General features: G+C 41.1%; 1 protein-coding gene across 1 annotated transcript in view; it reads right to left on the bottom strand.

Moving 5' to 3' along the window:
- LOC117522987 (cilia- and flagella-associated protein 46) overlaps window positions 1–17,214 on the bottom strand; it is a 316,276-nt gene that overhangs the window by 116,670 nt on the left and 182,392 nt on the right. The window contains exons 40-41 of the mRNA XM_034184405.1: window positions 8,400–8,597; window positions 2,303–2,491 (exon numbers count right to left, since the gene is read on the bottom strand). Coding sequence (XP_034040296.1) covers window positions 2,303–2,491; window positions 8,400–8,597 — 387 coding nt within the window. The remainder of the gene's footprint in view (window positions 1–2,302; window positions 2,492–8,399; window positions 8,598–17,214) is intronic.

Genomic DNA, 17,214 nt, shown 5'->3' with positions numbered 1-17,214 from the left:
AAAATTATGGAATTGCCGGCCTCTGAGGATGTTCATTCAGTTGTTTAATTTTGTAGAAAAAAAGCAGATCACAGACATGACACAAAACTAAAGTCATTTCAAATGGCAACTTTCTGGCTTTAAGAAACACTATAAGAAATCAGGAAAAAAAAATTGTGGCAGTCAGTAACGGTTACTTTTTTAGACCAAGCAGAGGGAAAAAAATATGGAATCACTCAATTCTGAGGGAAAAATTATGGAATCATGAAAAACAAAAGAACACTCCAACACATCACTAGTATTTTGTTACACCACCTCTGGCTTTTATAACACCTTGCAGTCTCTGAGGCATGGACTTAATGAGTGACACACAGTACTCTTCATCAATCTGGCTCCAACTTTCTCTGATTGCTGTTGCCAGATCAGCTTTGCAGGTTGGAGCCTTGTCATGGACCATTTTCTTCAACTTCCACCAAAGATTTTCAATTGGATTAAGATCCGGACTATTTGCAGGCTATGACATTGACCCTATGTGTCTTTTTGCAAGGAATGTTTTCACAGTTTTTGCTCTATGGCAAGATGCATTATCATCTTGAAAAATGATTTCCTCATCCCCAAACATCCTTTCAATTGATGAGATAAGAAAAGTGTCCAAAATATCAATGTAAACTTGTGCATTTATTGATGATGTAATGACAGCCATCTCCCCAGTGCCTTTACCTGACATGCAGCCCCATATCATCAATGACTGTGGAAATTTACATGTTCTCTTCAGGCAGTCATCTTTATAAATCTCATTGGAACGGCACCAAACAAAAGTTCCAGCATCATCACCTTGTCCAATGCAGATTTGAGATTCATCACTGAATATGACTTTCATCCAGTCATCCACAGTCCACGATTGCTTTTACTTAGCCCACTGTAACCTTGTTTTTTTCTGTTTAGGTGTTAATGATGGCTTTCGTTTAGCTTTTCTGTATGTAAATCCCATTTCCTTTAGGCGGTTTCTTACAGTTCGGTCACAGACGTTGACTCCAGTTTCCTCCAGTTTCCTCCTATTCGTTCCTCATTTGTTTTGGTGTGCATTTTTGCTTTATTGCTTTAAGTTTTCTGTCTTGACGCTTTGATGTCTTCCTTGGTCTACCAGTATGTTTGCCTTTAACAACCTTCCCATGTTGTTTGTATTTGGTCCAGAGTTTAGACACAGCTGACTGTGAACAACCAACATCTTTTGCAACATTGCGTGATGATTTACCCTCTTTTAAAAATTTGATAATCCTCTCCTTTGTTTCAAATTTGATAATCCTCTCCTTTGTTTCAATTGACATCTCTCGTGTTGGAGCCATGATTCGTGTCAGTGCAACAGCTCTCCAAGGTGTGATCACTCCTTTTTAGATGCAGACTAATGAGCAGATCTGATTTGATGCAGGTGTTAGTTTTGGGGATGAAAATTTACAGGGTGATTCCATAATTTATTCCTCAGAATTGAGTGAGTCCATTTTTTTTTTCCCTCTGCTTGGTCTAAAAAAAGTAACCGTTACTGACTGCCACAATTTTTTTTTCCTGATTTCTTATAGTGTTTCTTAAAGCCAGAAAGTTGCCATTTGAAATGACTTTAGTTTTGTGTCATGTCTGTGATCTGCTTTTTTTCTACAAAATTAAACAACTGAATGAACATCCTCTGAGGCCGGTGATTCCATAATTATTGCCAGGGGTTGTACATATTGTGTGCTGTACATGCTCATACTTTTCATGTTCATACTTTTCAGTTGGCCAACATTTCTAAAAATCCTTTTTCTGTATTGGTCTTAAGTAATATAATTTTCTGAGATACTGAACTGGGGATTTTCATTAGTTGTCAGTTATAATCATCAAAATTAAAAGAAATAAGCATTTAAAATATATCAGTCTGTGTGTAATGACTTGAATATAATATACAAGTTTCACTTTTTTAATGGAATTACTGTAATAAATCAACTTTTTCATGATATTCTAATTATATAACCAGCACCTATATATATATATATATATATATATACAATGTATGATTTTTTTAATAATTTATTTGTATGTTACTGCTGCAAATACGTTTTTCAACACCTGTGAAAATCAATGTGAATATTTGGTACAGTAGCCTTTGTTTGCAATTACAGAGGTCAAACATTTCCTGTAGTTCCTGTAGTCACGCCTCAAATGGATTTACACCCTTTGTGCTGCTGAAATTGGTGCCTGAAATTTTATCTTCTTCACAGTTCCATAACTGTGAGATACATATGCAACATAGAGACAGTAAGTTGACTGTATGCACTGTCGTGTTTCCTACCTGTTTGTGCCTATCCCATAGGCTACAGAAATAAATGGGGTCCTCTTGTGCAGCCAACAGCCTAAGGTACCTCCCTGTCAAAATCAAGCATTGAGCTTGAGCCTGTGTGTCGTCCACGGAGTGGAAGCTGAGCGCTGCCAGCTGACCCAGCACCACCTGCCCTAAAGTAGAACCCACACTCAACCATTCCTGGTCGGGACATAGAGAGAGGTAAACTGAGGTGATGGATCATCAGTTAAAGCGAAGGCTTATTTAAAACATCATGTGACATTTAAGGACATTAAATACTCCAAGTCTGATTGGACTTATTAACTGATTCTGGTTTCGGCTGAATAGAAACTCATTTTGAAAGCAATTCATGCCCCTGGTAAAAACTAAATTAGAAGGACATCTTTTATTTAATTATTTTTTCCACAAGGATATAAGCTGCTATATTGGAACAGAACCAGCCCTGTAGGAGAAGAATAAGGAGGAGTGCCTGTGGAGGAAACACATGAAAGATCACCGTTTAAAAATAAATAAATAAATAAATAGAAAGTATAAAATGCAAGGCATCACGCTGTAATTAATCCCCTGCAGCAGTAACAGCACAGGGCTCAACTTACCAAAGTAAAAACAGAGTATAAAGAGAATGAGATGATTAGTTTGTGATCAATCCCAAAACTAACTGTTTTGCCTGTGTAATATCTTATATAGATGTGTCTGTTCTGCCATTTTGCTTCAGAAAGTAGACTATAAATTGTTGGAATTAAGCTAGCAGCTAGCAAACAGAAAAATAACACCCTCTTCATAGGCAAATTTGAAATCAAATATACAACAGAGCAGGAAGATAAGGTTGGAATTAAAGAATGAATGGAATTTTGCTGTAGCTGGTGCCAAATTTTTTTTATTGCCACTGCAAATTAAAAGTAAGTCCCTTCGGCTGCTCCCTTGTTTGCACTCGGGGTTGCCACAGCAAATCCAAGGTGGATCTGCATGTTGATTTGGCACAGGTTTTACGCCGGATGCCCTTCCTGACGCAACTCCACATTACATGGAGAAATGTGGCAGGGGTGGGATTTGAACCCAGAACCTTCCGAACTGAAACCAAGCGCATTAACCACTTGGCCACCACCCCTGCTTTGCCACTGAAAATTACTGTTGGCAAATCCATAACACTACTTCCAAATGTTTTGAAACTTCTGTGTTTTGCAAACACAAAACAGATATTCAGAAGGATATTACAATATAAGTCAAAACATGCAACAGAACAGGAAAGTGAAACAGAAATTTTAAGAAAATGAACAGAACTGATTCAAAATATTCAGAATCCTTCTTGTGGCGTACAACTGACACTGAAGACATATCGCCACCTACTGTATAGGAGTGTGCAGAGGGACACAGTCTGCTTCTACTCATAACCGCCTACCACAGCCATGGCACACCTCAGTCGTTTCATCATACAAATAATCACTTAGCCCATCTTTCATTTCTGAACTCTTCTGGCTGACACTTCTGAAAGTACGTGTTTATTAAGTGCTCAATTTATGGAGGGGAATCCCTAGTGTGAACATATTTTTACAGTCTAGTAGGGGCAGTAATTAGTCCATGTGGAGTAGGAAGAGTCAACATGATGGTGTTTCTTCAGAGTGAAAGAAGGCAGCAACTAGTGAAAGAAAGTAGAATCATCCAACTGCCCAACCCTCATGGAGGAGCCCATCTCAAGTTAGTGTCAATCAACAAGTTATGGATCATTAAGTCAATGCTGGATAAACTGTTGAAAGTTAGTAACAGCTACTGGTGAAACTTACATGTAGTCTGCATGCTTCCTAAGCACGGGGCACGTTGTGTCATCATGACTCTTGGAGAGAAACACAATGCCCAATATGCAGGAAAATTTGAGAGAAATTACAACAAAACCAGGATTAAGCAATAAACAGAAGGTGAGGCTGGGGATTGTGCCATAACCTTTCAGTGGTACAACAAATTAGTGATGACGAACTCAAGACACCTCTTTTAAATCTGTTTTAAACATTGTCCTAAAATCCAATATCAAAATATCTAATATCAAAAGGACAACAGCAGAAGCTGTGTGCTAAGTAGAGACTCAATATATCACCAACTGATTTAAAACAAATGCTCTGAAATATTCCATTTGATAAGGTGTTGAAAAATATTAACACAGATGTGAACAAATGAGGATCACACTTTCAGTGAAATGTCTCTGCATGTACTGTGTTGTAAAAAGTAAGTCCTTTCGACTCCTCCCTTGCTTCACTCGAGGTCGCCACAGCAGATCTGAGGTGGATTTGCATGTTGACTTGGCACAAGTTTTACACAAGTTTTACACTGGATGTCCTTCCTGATGCAACTCCACATTCCATGGAGAATGGGCAGGGGCGTTGTAGAACCGGGAACTTTCCACAATGGAAACAAACAAAACTAACCACTTGGCATAAAAAAAATACTACAGAATGAAAATACTGCATTTTCATTCGTGGCCACAAGATGGCACCATCTACACACATGACAAGCTGGTCCTGCAGTATCTGATCTGAAAGGGATCATGTTTTACACCAAAGAGCAGAAAATTATGGTATGCCAACCCCCATAAAAAAAAAAAGAAAGAAGAAGAAGAGGAAGAAGAAGACCTGAGTAGGAAAGACATGCTGGGTCATAGAGAACAAATGAAATGGAAGTTCTATCTATGCTTTAGGATTGATATCAGTGTCTGTCATGTTCTCTGACCTAAATCTGTGATAACTGGTACTTATTGTACTGGAACACTTCTTTGTTACGCTACCGGAAACCTACAGTGAAACTGAAAAGTCAAATTCATATGAATTGGAAAGTTCTTAATTGTTCTGTGAGTCATAGACTCTCATCTGTTTCACGACATGGTATCTGGGGATGCACCAGCCCACTGGTCATCAGGGCCTACAGTGAGGAAAATAAATATCTGAACACCCTGCGATTTTGCAAATTCTCCCACTTAGAAATCATGGAGGGGTCTGAAATTTTCATCTTAGGTGCATTTTTTTTTTTTGCCTCCTTGCACTTGGCCGAGACGGACGCATTTTTCCTCTCTCCCTCCCTCCCTATCTTTCCTGCTTCTGTGGCATGTTGTCTGTGAGGCTGCCAGCTTTGCTCTTCTGGAAAATGGCAAAAATGGATCTGTTAAAGTGGTCTCTGAACGCAATTGACACTATTTTTTCTACAAGACACTCGGGGGCGGAGGACCCGACCTGTCCTGCTGGGACGCATGTGATGGGCTACGTGATGGACAGTTGGAGGCAGGTCATGTGCCGTTACACGCTGTCTGTGGAGGACGTCGAAGATGTGTATATATTTGGCTCGGTGGTGACCGGCTTTCTGCTGTGTGGAGCGGGCATAGCGCTGGTTTACCGGAAAATTAAGAAGGTGGAAGCGGCAATAATTGGCCCGTCCAGGCTGCCCCACATGATTAATTCGATTGGAAGGGCAGTGTCAGCTCAGTCGGCGGGTGTTAACCTCACGTTGGAAACCATCTCTGGGAGGATGGCTGCACTGGAAAACTGCTTTGATCGTCAGTAATGACCACATCTCCTCTCCTATATTCAGATGTATTGAAAGCTACTCTGTTTCAGACTGTGGAATCTTTCAGGCATCTGCTAATCTGGATATTCATTCGGCTTCCCAAAACACAGCTTCACTTCAAGGCCGCTGTGATAAAAACCTCCTGAAGAAGAAGAACATTTAAGCCTCACACCCTGGTCTCCCCCCGCCCTTACTTTCTCCAGCTCTGACTGCGGACAGTGGACTGTTCAGGGCTGGGCCCCTTTTCCCTCCAGGATGGACAAACAAGGCTGTTGACAGCACCTAAAGGCTGCCTCCGGAGTGTTCTGTCTGATAACTGGATTTTTCAAATCTCGGTCATCGTCTCGTCGTCTCTCGTCTGTGTGTGATTATTGTTTTTTTTGTGCTGATGGGTTTTTTTCCTGCATTGCTGCTGTGTGGTTTAACGCAGCAGCTATGAAGGTTTTTCTCTCCCTAGTACTGGGCCGGCTTATGTGTGTTGTGTGTTATGTGTGTGTCGTCTGTTGTCATGAGGCCGGTCATGGTTTGCTCAGCCCTGCTGTTGACCTAGGCAGGGATGTACATCTGGAGCTGGTCCCCGGGCGCCTAAAGGCGACCTCTGCTCCTAACTGGCAATTAGGATGGGTTAAAGGCAGTAGACAAAATTCATTGTGCAGGGAACATGTTCCTATGTGCATATGACAATAAAATTCTTTTGAATCCTTGAATCCTTGAATGTCCACTGTGAGGGACATAATCTAAAAAAAAAAAAAATTCTGGAAATCACAATGTATGATTTTTTAAATAATTTATTTGTATGTTACTGCTGCAAATAAGTATTTGAACACCTGTGAAAATCAATGTTAATATTTGGTACAGTAGCCTTTGTTTGCAATTACAGAGGTCAAATGTTTCCTGTAGTTTTTCACCAGGTTTGCAAACACTGCAGCAGGGATTTTGGCCCGTTCCTCCATACAGATCTTCTCCAAATCTTTCAGGTTTGGAGTTTCAGCTCCCTCCAAAGATTTTCTATTGAGTTCAGGTCTGGAGACTGGCCAGGGCACTCCAGGACCTTGAAATGCTTCTTACGGAGCCCCTCCTTAGTCGCCCTAGCTGTGTGTTTGGGGTCACTGTCATGCTGGAAGACCCAACCATGACCCATCTTCAATGCTCTTACTTAGGGAATGAGGTTGTTTGCCAAAATCTCGCAATACATGACCCCATCCATCCTCCCTTCAATACGGTGCAGTCGTCCTGTCCCCTTTGCAGAAGAGCACCCCCAGAGTATGATGTTTCCACCCCCATGCTTCATGGTTGGGATGGTTTTCTCGGGGTTGTTCTCATCCTCTAAACATGGTAAGTGGAGTTGATTCCAAAAAGCTCTATTCTGATCTCATCTGACCACATGACCTTCTCCCATGCATCCTCTGGATCATCCAGATGGTCACTGGTGAACTTCAAACGGGCCTGGACATGTGCTGGCTTGAGCAGGGGGACCTTGCTGCCCTGCAGGATTTTAAACCATGACACCATCATGTGTTACTAATGTAATCTTTGTGACTGTGGTGCCAGCTCTCTTCAGGTCATTGACCAGGTCCTCCTGTGTAGTTCTGAGCTTTCTCAGAATCATCCTTACCCGACAAAGTGAGATCTTGCATGGAATCCCAGACCAAAGGAGATTGACAGTCATCTTGTGTTTCTTCCACTTTCTAATAAATAATCATAACAGTTGTTGTCTTCTACCAAGCTGCTTGTCTGTTGTCCTGTAGTCCATCCCAGCCTTATGCAGGTCTACAGTTTTGTCTCTGGTGTCCTTAGGCAGCTCTTTGGTCTTGGCTATGGTGGAGGAGGTTGGAGGTTGGTTGGAGTGTGGAGGTTGGAGTGTGATTGATTGAGTGTGTGAACAGGTGTCTTTTATACAGGTAACAAGTTCAAACAGGTGCAATTAATACAGGTAAAGAGTGCAGAATAAGAGGGCTTCTTAAAGAAAAATTAACAGATCTGTGAGAGCCAGAATTCTTGCTGGTTGATAAGGGGTCAAATACTTATTTGCAGCAGTAACATATTATTAAAAAATCATACATTGTAATTTCCGGATTTTTTTTAGATTATGTCTCTCACAGTGGACATGCACCTAAGATGAAAATTTCAGACCCCTCCATGATTTCTAAGTGGGAGAACTTCGAACAAAAATCGCAGGGTGTTCAAATATTTATTTTCCTCACTCTATGTTGGTGCTGCTAAAAAGATGTTCACTCACTCTAATAGTTAAGCCATGAGAAGCATAGTGTATGAGTATGTGACCAATTTCCAGATATAATGCATCAAATCATGCCAGATTTTTTGTAGGATTTGAACTACAGCAAACACCACATTTGTGAGTCAGCCTATACTTTTACAACCTTTTGACAGCCCCAGTTGGCAATGTAGTTGCAAGTCATAAACACTCAAAAGTCAGAAAATTCAAAAGTAATACATTTTACATATAAATGAAAGATTTTAAGTTTAGAACGGGTTTATTGCGTGTGTGTGTGTGTGTGTGTGTGTGTGCGCTCTGTCAAACCTGTTCTGTGGAATTTGGCTCAGGTGTACAGCGTGTGTATTCCTCGATTGCTATCTCAGTTGAAGTCATTGTTTCCCGAACCAGAGCCTGGCGTTTCTCCTCATTACAGGTTTCCTCCAACATGTCCAGGCAAAATTCTACCAGACACAGTCGCAGACGTAGGACTCTCCTCATGGCGACTAGTGACAATCCATGATTCTAACAAAGACCAAAACAAACTGCGTAAATAAAAAATGGGAAACTATCCACAAACTCATAACTACATAAAGCTGATTCTTATGAGAATTGTTCTTTCATTCATTGTTATGGCCACTTATTCTAATTAAGGTTCACATGGGAGCTGGAAGCTATCCTAACAGTCTTTGGTCAAGAGTCCATTGTCGGACATCGCCAGACAAACACATTCACACACACCTACGGTCAGTTTAAAGTTTCCAATCCACCTGCATGTCTTTAGAAGTGGGAGGAAGTTTTAGCACCCAAGAAGGAACCTATGCAAATATGGGGAGAACATGAAAGCTCCACACAGAAAAGACCAGGTCAGACGTGAACCTCGGACCTTCTTCCTGTGTGGCAACAGTGCGAATCACAAAGCCATCATGCTGCCATTTTATGAGAATAGTGTTTTCCTCAATTAAAAGCACAATGAATGGCCACTTAAATGTTAAAAAAAAACACTGAAAAAAGGTCTGTTGGATTTACATGACTTTTCTTTGGCATCTCAATGAGATGCAGTCATCCAACCATTATCTATACCCATGGGGTATAGATCACGGGGGGCTGCAGCCTATCCCAGCAGTGACAGGGTGTGAGGAGGGGTACACCCCGGACAGGATGCCAGTCTGTCTCAATGAGATGCATAACATACAAATTGTTTGCAGAATCAACAACCTGTCCTGTGTGCCTCTGTCACTGGTGCAGAAGGAGAAAAGCTGATTCATTGTTGTTGCATCTTGAAAGTTATTTGTCCAGTCTGTGATGTACTTGTATATTGTACATATTTGTGAGTAGAAAATAAAAGTTTTCTCAATGTACATCAATGTTTTCCTGCCTGGTGTCCATATATTAGAATAAGTTAAAAATATTTGGAACCTTCAGATGAAATAATTACCATGGATATTTGGTTGTGAACATTTGTCTCTTTTTCTATTAAGGGTGTGAGCATTTGTCTTGTGAGCGTTTGTCTCCGCACCAGCTACACTTACTATGTCAGTAGTTTCTCCTCTACCTGGACTTTTGACCAATCAGAATGCCAGAATGAACAGTCGGACAACAGCAGCAAAAATAAATGACATGCAGAGGACAAAATGGCAAAAAAAAATAGTTCTCTGCCTGATATCTATTTAAGTTTTGAACACACCAAAACTTTCAGATTTGGAGGACATCAGCTGACAAGGTGCACATTTTGCGGATGAAAAAATTACTTTTGTCAGACAAAAAGAAACACAAATGTATACAATCCATTCCTCATAAGTTTCCTTAGTGTGACTGGGGCTTTATACAGGCATTGATTGAGCCTCTGTTGTTTGTTTAATGGTGGAATAAAAGTAGCCACCAAATCAGTGTTCTTTGTTTCATGAAGAACGGCTTAGCGGAACAACAGTGAAACAGTCCTCTTTTGAACAAGCTGTACAAAAGGTCTATTCAGTTAAGCGGCTCACCTGTGGTATCAGCTACTCAGCTATTTAAAGTTCAATCTCTTCAACATCAAAGCAATTAGCCATCGGCCTCAGGCTCAATATTCACCTGCTGAGCTGTGACAAAGCGAGCGGTATGCACATGATTACAGCCCTGCCCTCTTCAGTCTCTTACTTTGCTTTGGCCCGTCACTGTACCGCCAGTCAACATTATACCAACAGGAATAAAAGTTCTCCTCTATGAGATAGGAGATATTTCCATCAATTGGGCTGCCAAAAGGCAGGGTTCCTGCTGATGCAAAATCAAGGCTGGGGCAAGATATTAAATTTACCACAGCTCCAGGACACATGCACACCACATTCAAAATGTTCAGATACCGATATAGAATAATGTCTCAGTTTTTGTTTTTTTGTTTGGTTTTGTTTTCCTGCTTGCACCAAGTCTGTTCCATCTGTTCCTCTGTGTCCTGTGTGCTCTCCGCAAGAGGAGGAGGAGGAGGGGTCAGCCTGGTGTAGCGACACAGCGATAGGTGAGCAGACTGGCCTCCAAAAATAACAGAGATACCTTGCATAATCTTATAACAAGACAAATTCAGTATCAAATTGTTCATTTGGATGTCAACTTTATGAACATGGATCTTATATGCCTGAATCCTGTGCTAACAAGTCATTTTAACTCCTTGTTTGCGACATACCAAAAACATGTTATAATAACGAGATACATTTGGAATTCTAACTATGTCAGTTTTCTGTGCAGCTGCTCAAATAAAATCACCAGATATATGTTAGATGAGATGTATACTGCACATTTCAACTTGAATATTTAAAAAAAATATATAGTACTTCAGGGATTTGGGCTTCCATTTTTGCCCAAGAAGAGGGTGCCGGCCGCTGCTGGTATAGGGATAGGTTTCGGTCACTCCCGCCTTTATCTTTAAAAAGAAAACTTTTTTCCAGTTACTTCTGAATGGTGTTGAACACTATGGAGATTGTTTAAACCTCTTGGAAATAATTGTTTTACATGGGGAATCAACTCAGTAATTTCAACCCGTTCTGTATGAAGGGGTTTTTAATTTGACCTGAGTCCACTTTTCATGTACATTTCAGAAAGTATCCAAGACTACATATTGTCTAATATCATCCTTGGGTAGTGAAGGTATGCCTAATTATTGGAATTTCAACATGTTATTGACTTGTTTTTTTTTGTTGTTTGTTTTTTTTTGCTTTGCATCCTAACTCAGTAACAGTACTAATAAAGCAATTTGTTTCTGAAATACACAAATTTCACTGCTTTGTTTTGTTTTGTTCAGTTCAATTGTTCCTTCACAAAATGACAGGATAGTCCCAATTGGAAGAATGTAACTGTAAGTACAATGCTAACTACTTTCTTAATCTGAAGATTGCATGTAACCCCGATAGAGGATCATTTCACTGCTTTGACAACAGTCACTTTCTTTGATCCAAGCTATAAGAACAGGTAACAACTCTACTGAAGGAAATATACACAATACGAATGCACACATGGGATGTGGATGAGGGAGGTGGACTAACAGTTACCAGGATACCACTCTAATTTTTTCTTTAATTACAGCCCATATGATAATTGCAGCTTCATTAATCAGATGGCAGCACATTTAGTTTAATTCTAGTGGCACATGGTGCAATGAGGCCACAACGTCTTCACTCAAAATCTTGATGAAAAGAGGCTTCCTTATGGGGTTTTAAGATCATGTAATAAAAAGCCACAGTAATTAACTAGATGGTTTGCATCCTCAAAGTCGAGGGTTAAAAGTCTACCAAATAACTGTAGCGCGATGGCCTCGATTAGACCTGATTAAATAAAATATATTAATCCTCTCTCAACCACAAAAACCCACTGGATGCAGAGACTGCATTTCCACCTCAGTGGAGAAATTCCTAAGTCATCTGGAGATCTTCAGATAAGTTTTGGAGACATTCTCCCATGGTCCAACACTGACTTCCAGAGAAAAACAAGGTTGTAATTGAACTACATGACATGATAATGGCTTAACGTCAGAATCTGAACTTCTCCAGGACAGGAGAAACCCAAACCTTTATGGTCAAGATAAGACAGGACCTCTCCTCATCCAGGGGGGGACCCTTCCCCCACGACCAGATGGGCCATAAATCGTAGATTCTTCACAACTAACTTTTATCTTGAGTAAAACAAAGAGAAGACCTTTGGTTTGAAATAAGAATTTACATCAGTATGTCTCTCATTTATACCGAAAGACTTATAATGTTGTTGCATTTATTATTCAAACAAAATTCTTTGCATGTAGTCATTCCATTTATTGATGTGCTCATGTTAACTGATGTGTGTGTGTGTGTGTGTGTGTGACCTTTCGGCAGTATCTAAAATGCTGATGTTGAAGTACTCTGTTTATCCAAAGGATGTGTTTAAATGTCTCGTAATAATGTGTTCATTTGCGTGCCGTAGAACAAATAGTATTTCAAATTAATTAATGTGTTTAAATAGTTGAATCATTTCTGCCTGCTCTAAGACATGAAGTGTCTGTGAGATCACACACCCTAAATGGGCGGAGTTTAGTGACGAAAGTCCCCCTTTAAAAGTTAGAACAGAGTCTGCTCTCGCTCTCTGCCTCTGCCCTCTCTCTGCTCCCGCGTTTTCTCTTTCTTCTCTCTTCTCCAGCCTCTCTTCTTTGCAAACGCTTAATCTTATTTTGGGCCAAAAGCCTTTGCTAAGATAAGCTAAGCTACCACGTGGCATTCATTCATTCTACCTTTGGGACAAACTCAAAGTTTAACCTGACACTTTTAAGGTGCGTCAAGCTTTTGAATTTTTAAGAGAACTTCTGAGCTGAGCTTTTCAAATTAAGAGTGAATTTACAGAAAAAGCGACTTTTCCTTTTTCATTCAATTTTCAACGCTCTTATTAAAGTTTTACTTTTTTAAAGTCACAAAGACTTTAATTTGGCTCCAACCATTTTGAAAGCTACTAAGAACCATTTTCAACAACCATTTTGAAAGCTATTAAGAACCATTTTCAACAAACACTTTCCACCTCTGGGTCACTGCAAGCTGACAACTTCGCTGATTCCACACCTGACTGCAGCAGCTGGTGAAACCAGCTGACACAAGCCCTGGGATCACACCGGGGACACCTCAGTGAACCCTTCCGACGCAGGTGAGCTCACGCTGCCCGATATCGACGACGGACGGACGGAACCAGCCCTCCAACAGCAGCTAATCGACCCAGTCCAGGCTCCATGAAGGTTTGATGTCAATGGGTACAGGTGGCTCCTCATCTCCTTTTTCTTTAAAGACATTCTTGTAATATTCTATTTCATAATTGGCTTCAAAATTCATCACTAAATTTCAATCAGATTAATTTACTTAAAGTTTTAAGTTAAAGTTCACCTCTTTCTTCCAACGTCTCATGAGTGAGTAAGAAAATTGTTTCCCTGAATGAACGTATTTTTTATCACTGTCTATAAAATGCCAGTCAAATGTTCATTTCTTGTATAAATTGTAAATAAATTCTAAATATTTTCTGCTGTGGTTTGTTTTGGGTACAGAAGGAAACTCTTGGCCAACCGTATTGAAGAATTCATGATTTTCAGATCAGAGATTGATTAAACCAAATCGAGACTAATTAATTAATTTGAGACTGATAAATTAATGTTTAAATTATGGTACTTATGCCATATAAAAAAAAGAATAAGTGATGCCCCATTAATGCTTAAATAATAAGTATTAAACCCTAAATCAATTATTTTGGTGACCCGTTATTTTGGGGCCTGATCCAGTCTAATTCAATTTGGGAGTTTAATTACTTATTCACTACAACTAAATGCTACATATCAAGGGTCCCCGTAGTGACGCATGAATATATGTGAAGCAAAGTGTCTCCACTCAAATCACCAATCACTACTTTCTACATTTTATCGGTGCTCCGTGAGCGCGATTCAGTAAATTATTAATAAATTTATTCCAATAAATTTATTAATATTCACTACATTTTTATTGGTGCCCGCATGTGAGGCTTTATTATTAAAATTGCTACATTATTATTGGTGCCTCCGTGTGAGGTTTAACCCATATTCGTTACATTATTATTGGTGCCCTGTGTGGAGGCATTAATATTCTGTTGTGTGTTGGGGGGGTGTGGCTGGACATTTTGGTGTTCTTTTCTTTTCTTTGCTCTCCAGGTGGTATGCAAACTGATTTATTGTCTGTGGAGAAGGTGCTGGCAGAAGAGTCCTTCACCCTCATCAACATAATGTGCAGCACCTGTGGATGGTGCTCACGTGCAACCTTAAAGACTTTCAGCTGAAGCAGATAATGAGATGGCGTTCTGCATTTAAGTCATGTGTGATTCAAGCAGAATTGCCGGGAACTCGACCTTGTGATGTTCGTTTGTGAGACGCTGAGGACTGCGCCTGGGTTTGACACATCGTGCCTGTGAAGGAGGAAGGGTGAGGGACACATGCTGTCAGCACACATCAGAGGTGATTGATTATCTGAATAATTGTTAGTAACTTGGTATTTTGTTACGCAGTATATTTGAACTTTGATGAGAGTTGTGCAGCTCGCTTCTCACTGCCGTGGCATGCGGACTGATGATCCTCCACCTGTTGTGAGAAGCTGCTCATTTACATAAAGCTTGAATTCGGACCTGAATGTGTTGCTGATAGTGTGTGCCTTTTGAAGGATATTAGTTGTAGCTGCTGACTTACCTCACCTTTTCTATCCTTCGCAGAGTCGGTTTGTCGTGTCCACCTGGGGGGTGTTTGGCGGTGAACGTGGGTCCAGAAGCGCCGGGCTTCGATCCTTTTGGGCGCTGGAGAGCGTGCCGTCCTTCACTCCGCCAGACCGACGCAGTTTTTGTTTGTACACTTTGTTATGCACCAAAGGGGGAAAATAAATTGTTTTGTTATTGGAACCGCTTTCTGGTTGTTTTAGCGCTGGGTTCCGTCAGACGCAGGTGCGCTCCTCAACCCGCGTCGACACATAACATATTCGTTACATAACGATAACACAATCTTCCCACACTTTCATGATTTGTCAGTCCTGTCAACACTGGAATGCCACCGAAACTTTTATAACTGAGGCCCAGAAATTAAAGCTCTAATATACCGTGTCAAAGAAGAAAAGAAACACTGTCCTACAGTGCAGGCCAAGGTGATGTCTGAGCCTTTTTATGCCAGTACGAATAAGGCTAAATTCTTTGAATCAATGAGGAAATTTGCTTTACTCTTGTGTGACGTAGTCATTGGATGAACATCATTTCATCTTAGACAGCACCACAGACAAGCCAGGATCACAATTACCACCCACAGAAGATGCATATGCAGATGAACCAGGCCATCTGCAAGTGATTTAGCACCAGGTTCTTCACAAACATGAGGTGCGAGGAAGGAGAGTGGCTGCTCATAATCCTTGCCCCAGTCCAGTCATGAACGGCTCTGCTAAGGCTGGGCATACACTGTACAATACTTTCAATCGTTGTACTTGGCTCCAGCTCAAACTGTGTGACAAAACCGCAGGGGTTAAAAGTTCAGAGTGCACGATTCATGTTCTCACACTGTATGGCCCGATGCTCTGATGCGATCTGACTGCTCACACTGTACGTTCAAAAACCACACATCGGAAGCTTTTTTTTTCTTTAAAAAAATTATTTCATGCCTATCAGCGCACACAGTGAGTGAAATCAGGTGGGGGAGACTGAACGTATATGCGCGCACGCACACACAGCAGACAGCAACATGATTCATGAGAGGACGGTAAAAAAGAAAACATAAACATTCATAACAGGTGTTGCTACTTACACTGTTGTATAAATAAACGACATTTCATACGGAGTCATACAGCTGTGCAAGGTGCAGCAACTAACTCCCTCATCTGTCGTAAATCCTGTTGTCTGCTGTGTGTGTGTGTGCACGCGCATATACGTTCAGTCTCCCACCACCTGATTCCACTCACTGTGCACGCTGATAGGCATGAACTTTAATATATTAGGTTATTGCGAGGGAACACAAAAAAAAACAACAACACAAGGCTTTACATGAGATCACTGTTTGCTCTCTCAGGTGTTTGCTCATGCACAGTGTGCGAGGTAATCGTAGACGCTTGTAGCGCAGCTTCATCAGCGCAGAACCCTCACGAGCCACGATGGCCGACCAAAATATCAAACAGGTTTGATTTTCATCCGACCATACGATTCCCGATCGGGAGGTGGTCGTGAGATGTTAAACGCAGCTCGTTACTCCATGTAGACTGCACGATGCAGGACGCACAATTAAGCTGAAACTCGGCGTGATCCAAAAAATTCTCGCCCGAGTGAAAAATCGGCTGAAAAAGGGCCAAAACTTGCACAGTGTAAGCTCGCCTTAACCAGGACCCCCATGTAAGGTGGCCCAACTATCAGGGGCCAACCGAAAATCCACAGCACTTCGGTATCGCTTCGTCTAGACAGAAATCTGATTTAGAGGCATTCAGTCATAATCCCACAGATCGTAGCTTCGCAACATTGGCTCCTCAGCCAATCACATACACCAAATGTCTGACTCTGCGGTTCCTCACGTACTCAGCAGGATTACTACTGAAACAACACATCATCAATACGGTAAAACTAACCTGTCTCACGATGGTCTAAACCCAGCTCACGTTCCCTATTAGTGGGTGAACAATCCAACGCTTGGTGAATTCTGCTTCACAATGACAGGAGGAGTCAACATCGAAGGATCACAAAGCGACGTTGTTTTGTATGCTTGGCCGCCACAAGCCAGTTGTCTCTGTGGTAACTTTTCTGACACCTCCTGCTTAAAACCCGAAATGTCAGAAGGATCATAAGGCCCCACTTTCGCGCTCTGTATTCATACTGAAAATCAAGATCAAGTGACCTTTTGCCCTTCTGCTCCATAGGAGGTTTCTGTCCTCCCTGAGTTCACCTTAGGACTCCTGCATTACCGTTTGACAGGTGTACTGCCTCAGTCAAACTCCCCACCTGCCACTGTCCCCGGATATGCCATGAGAGCAAGGTACCAAATTCTAGGTACCAAGACTGTGGGCCCACAGTCACATTCCCAAACCAAATCTTACTGATCCAGTTGGACAAGGATGGTATAGATCTACATCTGAATCAAAATCAATGCTACCAGTACACAAAAGCATTCGCCCCAGAAGAAGTGCAT

This window comes from Thalassophryne amazonica, chromosome 13 (assembly GCF_902500255.1).
Source record: "Thalassophryne amazonica chromosome 13, fThaAma1.1, whole genome shotgun sequence".
Classification (NCBI taxonomy): Eukaryota; Metazoa; Chordata; class Actinopteri; order Batrachoidiformes; family Batrachoididae; genus Thalassophryne; species Thalassophryne amazonica.
The sequence above is the reverse complement of the archived record's forward strand: the minus strand, read 5'-3'. Positions and strand labels throughout refer to the sequence as shown.